Below are 5,906 nucleotides of genomic sequence, written 5' to 3' on the forward strand. Positions count from 1 at the left end.
TTGGCAGATGCAAAGCGAGTGTCTCTCCTAATGCAATCACATGCACACCATTGCCGATGTGGTGTTTGCTTTTGATTGCGTAAGCGGAATGTACACAACAATTCAAGCCTCAATGCAACTCTACCAACTCAAATGGGGACCTGTCACCATGGTAACTCTTCATAATGAAGCACCTCGGGGCTGATTTGGATGCACCTTTGAATCCGTCTTGATGTGGGTTGCCAATGGCCAATAATGGGTTGACCAATAATGGGTTAACTTGGCACATCTGCATCAACTGCGAGAATCCGGCTGACGTGCAGACTGGCGCGTTGTAACCGCAGTGGAAAATTGCCGAATGAAACTCAGGCCTTAACCTGTCACCATGGTAACTCTTCATAATGAAGCACCTCGGGGTTGATTTGGATGCACCTTTGAATCCGTCTTGATGTGGGTTGCCAATGGCCAATAACGGGTTGACCAATAATGGGTTATAACTTGGCACATCTGCATCGACTGCAAGATTCCGGTTGACGTGCAGACTGGAGCGTTGTAACCGTAGTGGAAATTTTCCGGCTGAAATCCAGGGCTTAACCGACAATCGTCAATGGGCTAATCGGATGGACTCGCTCCCCCAATTATATCCTTGGTAGTAGTTAGATGAGATATAGAGTGACAGATATAGAAGTATATAGACATTTACCATGTGGGTTGGCAAGCCTCCTCTCACTGACTTCCTCATTGCAAAGATAGACATAGTTGGGAAATCCTTTCTTCTCCATACTCTCTTCTTAATTCTCTAGATACTAACCTGTATATATCTATGAGTACTTATAAGAGTTCTTTTTTGAACAGATGGCTATTGGTCCAAAGGTGTTGTCTCCTGGACATGCAAGACGTAGTAGGATATGTCAAGCCTCTCGAGCTACGTGACATGCAGTAGCGCGAGATAGAGTTCGACGTTCTCTGGGTGAGTTGATGTGCCTCGCTTGGAAGATTGCCACCATTTGATAAACGTGAATCGATGCAATGAATTTCCTCAGGGAAGCATTGAGATGGATGTAGATAACGAGTCAATTCTCTTGCAAAGTTATGTAAGGATTGAAATGGAAGACAATTTGGAAGCCAATAATGGAGATGTTCCTGAGGAGCCTGTAATTGTCTCTAGAGAGGGAGATTACTTTCTCATGAAAAGTGTATTCTTCACAACATAGGCAACTTGGATTTTGCATGTTCCTTTTGTGGTGCTTTAGCTTGGAAAACAAAAGCAAAGACCGTTCGCACATTTGTGGGGAAGAGTTGCTGCAACTCAGGAAATGTTTCTTTGCCACCATTAAGTGAACCTCCTTTAGAATTAAGGGAATTGATGCACGGGGGTAATACTAGAAGTAGAAAATTCTTGAAACATATCAGAGCATATAATAGTGTGTTGGCATTTGCTTCTTTGGGAGATCATATAGATGAATCTCTCTGCCAAAGAAAAGGAATCTATACCTTCAAGGTGCATGGATCTATTTATCATAACATTGGTCCATTGATGCCAGAAGAGCGATCAGGTCAAATCCCTCGCTTTGCTCAGTTGTATTTTTTTGACACTGAGAATGAGTTGCAAAACAGGATGAGTCATGTTTCAAAACTCAAACCAGATGTTTTGGAAATCTTGCAATCAATGATGCATCGAGTAAATCCTTATGTTCAAGCTTTTAAGGGGTTGCTACAATGGTCCAAACTTCCAATATTCCGGAGATTAGGATGGTCATTACTGAGATGCGTACAAATGGCTGGCAATATGTTGCTCCAACAAGTGTGGAAGTTGCTGCAATCATGCTTGGTCAGGGTGAAGAGAGCAACATTGGCCATCGTGATATTGTGTTGAATCTTTTGGGTGGTGGTCTAAAAAGAATCTCAAATTGCCATAGGTCATACATGCCTCTATTATATGTGTTGCTATTTCCAAATGGTGAAGAAGGTTGGAATCCTTACATACCCCAAGTGAACAGAGCTGAAGTAAGCAGAGAGCGAGTAAATGGAACTACAAAGTATATTTCTACAATGGATTTCTACAAGTATAGATTGCAAATTAGAGATAACACAACACAATGTCTTTTACGTGGTGGTAGGCTACTGCAACAATATATTGTTGATGCATATAGTTGTATGGAGGAGTTGAGGCTTTTGTGGGTTCGTAATCATCAAAGTGAACTTCGAAGTGAGGTGTATCAAGGCTTGACAGATATGGTTGGAGCAAGAGATGGAACAAGGGATGATAGAGAACTGTGATTGGGTGCTAATGTTGGAAGAAGGGTTGTATTTCCTTCTTCGTATGTTGGTGGCCCTCGCTATATGCACCAGCTGTACCAGGATGCCATGGCAATTGTACGCAAGAGAGGAAAACCTGATCTCTTCATTACATTCACATGCAATCCTGGATGGAAGGAGATACAGGATGCATTACTGCCTGGACAGACATCCAATGATCGTCCTGATCTTACCGCCCGTGTTTTCTACCATAAGTTCAAGGATTTGATGGGCTTGCTGATTAAGAGAGCTATTTTTGGTAAGGTCGTTGGACACATTTTTGTGATTGAGTCCCAAAAGAGAGGCCTTCCTCATACTCACATTCTATTGATACTTGCATCTGAGCATAAGCCAACAGAGACATTGCATTATGATAAGATTGTGTGTGCTGAGCTTCCTGATAAAGTAATGTTTCCACAGTTGTATGATGTTATCAGTCGGTGTAATGTGCATGGCCCGTTTGGAAACTTGAATAAGAATGCTCCATGTATGAAAGATGAAAAGTGCAGGTTTAAATATCCTCGAAGCTTCAGTGCATCGACTACTGTGGCTAGGGATGGATACCCAACGTACATGAGGAGGGATAATGGAAATTACACTGTTCGTAATAAAGTGCAAATGAGTAATAAAGGATTGTTCCATACAATCCATTTTTGTCAATAAGGTACAATGCACATATCAATGTGGAGGTTTGCTCCACTATATCCACTGTGAAATATCTCTACAAGTATGTGTATAAGGGACATGACAGGGCCACTGTTGTTCCACAAGATAGTGAAGGGCTTCTAAATGAAGTTACAAACTATCTTAATGCTCTGGTTTCTTTGTTTGGAAGAAGCTTCTTTTCAACAAACAGGGCAAGAATTGCGCCTACTGTTTGTAGTCATTTTGGTTTTTTGTGATCCAATACATCCTGGTGCATTGTGGAATCGATTCTGTGAGGAGCTTTCTGAGGACCATGTATATCATATGAGGGTTTGCACAAATGATGCGAATATCTATGAACACATGGCTCAAAACCAAGCTTTGTCAAACTTAGAGACAACGCTTCAACACTATGGAAAGAGGCTCTCGGATTATTCTGGAATGCCCCAGGTGGATCACACACTGCAAATTATGAGTGAGCATGGAGTGCTTGCTGAAGAGTTCATGTATAACAGAGAGGAACAAAGAGTATTGTCTGCTCGAATGGAATCATCTTTCAATGTTGGGCAAAGGGAAGCTTACAATCGGGTTTTACAAGCAGTTGGCATGAGCAGAGGGACTGTTTTTGTCTTGGATGGGCCAGGTGGAACGGGAAAGACTTATCTCTACAATGCATTGCTCTCTCGGATACGTGGAGAGTCCAAAGTTGCTTTGGCATGTGCATCGTCCGGGATTGCAGCACAATTTCTCAAGAACGGAAGGAATGCACACTCTAGATTCAAGATCCCTATTGATATAACTTCTGAGTCCACATGTAACATTAAAGTAAACAGCCAGCTTGCTGAGCTGTTGCGAATGAGTTCACTTATCATATGGGATGAAGCCCCCATGGCTCATAGACATGCTTTTGAGGCTCTTGATAAGACACTAAGAGATGTCATGAAAAATGACATGTTGTTTGGTGGAAAGGTTTTCCTCCTTGGTGGTGATTTCAGACAGATATTACCTGTTGTGCGTAAGGGGGAAGAGAAGACATTGTTAATGCATCTTTGTGCCACTCATACATTTGGCAACGTACAGAAATCATGTATCTAACACAGAATATACAAGTGGTCAATTGTTGTAGTAATGTTATTGAAAGAGAGTTTGTGCAATGGACACTTGATATTGGTAATGGCCATGTTTGTGATGGGGACATACTTGTTAATGTGGCTTTGCCGGCCTGCATGATGCTACCACAAAATAATTTGCAAGCATTGGTTGCTTGCATACATAGAGAGCTTGAAACATAGACTTGCCATGCAACCTTTTTCAAGGATAGAGCAATTTTGGCTCCACGGAACAAGGAGGTGGATGCTATAAACAATTTGGGCTTGCAGCAATTTCCTGGTACTTATAATGAATATGTCAGGGCAGACTTAGTGTGTGAATCAAATTGTGATAGCATTTTATTCACAAGTGAGTTTGTAAATAGTTTAGATCTTGGGGGAGGTTTTCCACCGCATGTTTTACAATTGAAACAGAATGCTCCAGTTATGTTGCTTCGCAATTTGGATCCAAGAAGTGGTCTTTGTAAAGGGACACGCTTGATTTGTAAGCAATTCCACAGCAAAGTGATTGAAGCAAAAATCATTACAGGGTCACATGCAGGAAATGTAGTGTTCATTCCAAGGATTGATTTTCTCATGGGATCTAGAGAAGGTCTCCCTTTTGATTTGAAACGTCGCCAATTTCCCCTACATTGTGCTTTTGGGATGACAATCAACAAGGCGCAAGGCCAAACATTGGGAGTTCTTGGATTGTATCTCCCAACACCTGTTTTCACCCATGGTCAATTGTATGTGGCAATGTCTCGTGTGAGATCCTCTTCTGCCGTCAAGGTTGTGGTTGGTGATAGTCACTTAACAAGTGTTAGTAGATATGGAGATCAAAGAACATACACTTCTAACATTGTCTACAAAGAGGTGTTGCAATTGACTTGCCCCCTGCCACCCCCTTGCCATGGGGTTTAACGTGGTTGGATATGTTTCATCCAATAAAAAAGCACGGTGACTCTCGCAACTATTTCTTTGTCATTTAGAAGCTTAGTATACCTTCTTATGAAACATGGTGTAGTCTTAAACAAGGTATATTCGCTAAAACAATTGACTAAGATTTATTAGTGCTGAGAGATTTATGATTCATGTGCTTTTTGATGAATTTCTAATCCTTTATGTATATGTATATGTATGAATGAAGATGGATCCTAACGCCTTTGTGACTTACACACTAGGGAGACGACCTCGACACGTCGAGGTAAAATATTGTATATGTGTGTTTGTGACATTTCGATACTTTAAAGAATTTAAATCTCACAGTCAAGGATTATGTATTAGATCCACCATTATGGAGGGGTCCAATCACAGCCATGCAGGTGATTCATCTACTCGAGGACTTGGATGTAGCAAGGTAACAATGTTGATGTTGATATAGTAAAGTACTAGCTTTTGTGTATCAAAATATCTATCTATATTAATAGCTTTTTGTTTGGCTATAGATCACAATATTACCCAGAATTCTTGATGGTGGGTATATATCATGTTTCATATGATCCGAGCTTGCTGTGCTACATTCAAGTTGCTATTCAAAGAGGATTCAAAACACGTGTTACCATTGCAGAGTTAGGTAGAACCTGTCCAATTAATGCTATGTTTGCTCAAAATCTTAGTCTCGGTGCTTGGTTCCTACGTGTTTTTGTGTTAGGATCTCTTCCTTCAGTGATTGGTAGATGTGTTTTAATCGTGGGCAATGGGTGGTTCGATACCGCAGCAGGGCATGTCGTAGGCTACGCTTTTGAGCGTATAAATCTTAAGTCTCTACGCATGTTATATTTTTTGACATGGGAAATACACTTACTCTATATATGTTGGTGCAAAGTTAGTTTGAAAATATGTTGTGATGACTTTTGCAAAGATTCAAATGTTGTCCATCTTATAAATTTCAAA

General features: G+C 40.9%; 2 protein-coding genes across 2 annotated transcripts; both read left to right on the forward strand.

Moving 5' to 3' along the window:
* Window positions 1–1,698: 1,698 nt before the first annotated feature.
* LOC147418987 (uncharacterized) lies at window positions 1,699–2,259 on the forward strand. The gene has a single exon (XM_086505766.1). The coding sequence runs from the start codon at window positions 1,699–1,701 to the stop codon at window positions 2,257–2,259; it is 561 nt and encodes a 186-aa protein (XP_086361892.1).
* Window positions 2,260–2,322: 63 nt separating this feature from the next.
* LOC147418988 (uncharacterized) lies at window positions 2,323–4,017 on the forward strand. The gene is made up of 2 exons (XM_086505767.1): window positions 2,323–2,899; window positions 3,113–4,017. The coding sequence occupies exons 1-2, from the start codon at window positions 2,323–2,325 to the stop codon at window positions 4,015–4,017; spliced, it is 1,482 nt and encodes a 493-aa protein (XP_086361893.1).
* The last annotated feature ends 1,889 nt before the right edge of the window (window positions 4,018–5,906 follow it).

The sequence above is a fragment of the Adiantum capillus-veneris genome, chromosome 29, assembly GCF_014529385.1.
Source record: "Adiantum capillus-veneris isolate H3 chromosome 29, ASM1452938v2, whole genome shotgun sequence".
Lineage (NCBI taxonomy): Eukaryota > Viridiplantae > Streptophyta > Polypodiopsida > Polypodiales > Pteridaceae > Adiantum > Adiantum capillus-veneris.

What these genes read in the sequence shown, in the direction of transcription:
- LOC147418988 (XM_086505767.1), top strand. Translation starts at nt 2,323, where the DNA reads ATGCACCAGCTGTACCAGGATGCCATGGCAATTGTACGCAAGAGAGGA. An exon ending in TCGTAATAAAGTGCAAATGA is followed by an intron (nt 2,900 to 3,112) that starts GTAATAAAGGAT and finishes TTTGTTTGGAAG; the next exon opens with AAGCTTCTTTTCAACAAACA.
- LOC147418987 (XM_086505766.1), top strand. Translation starts at nt 1,699, where the DNA reads ATGGTCCAAACTTCCAATATTCCGGAGATTAGGATGGTCATTACTGAG.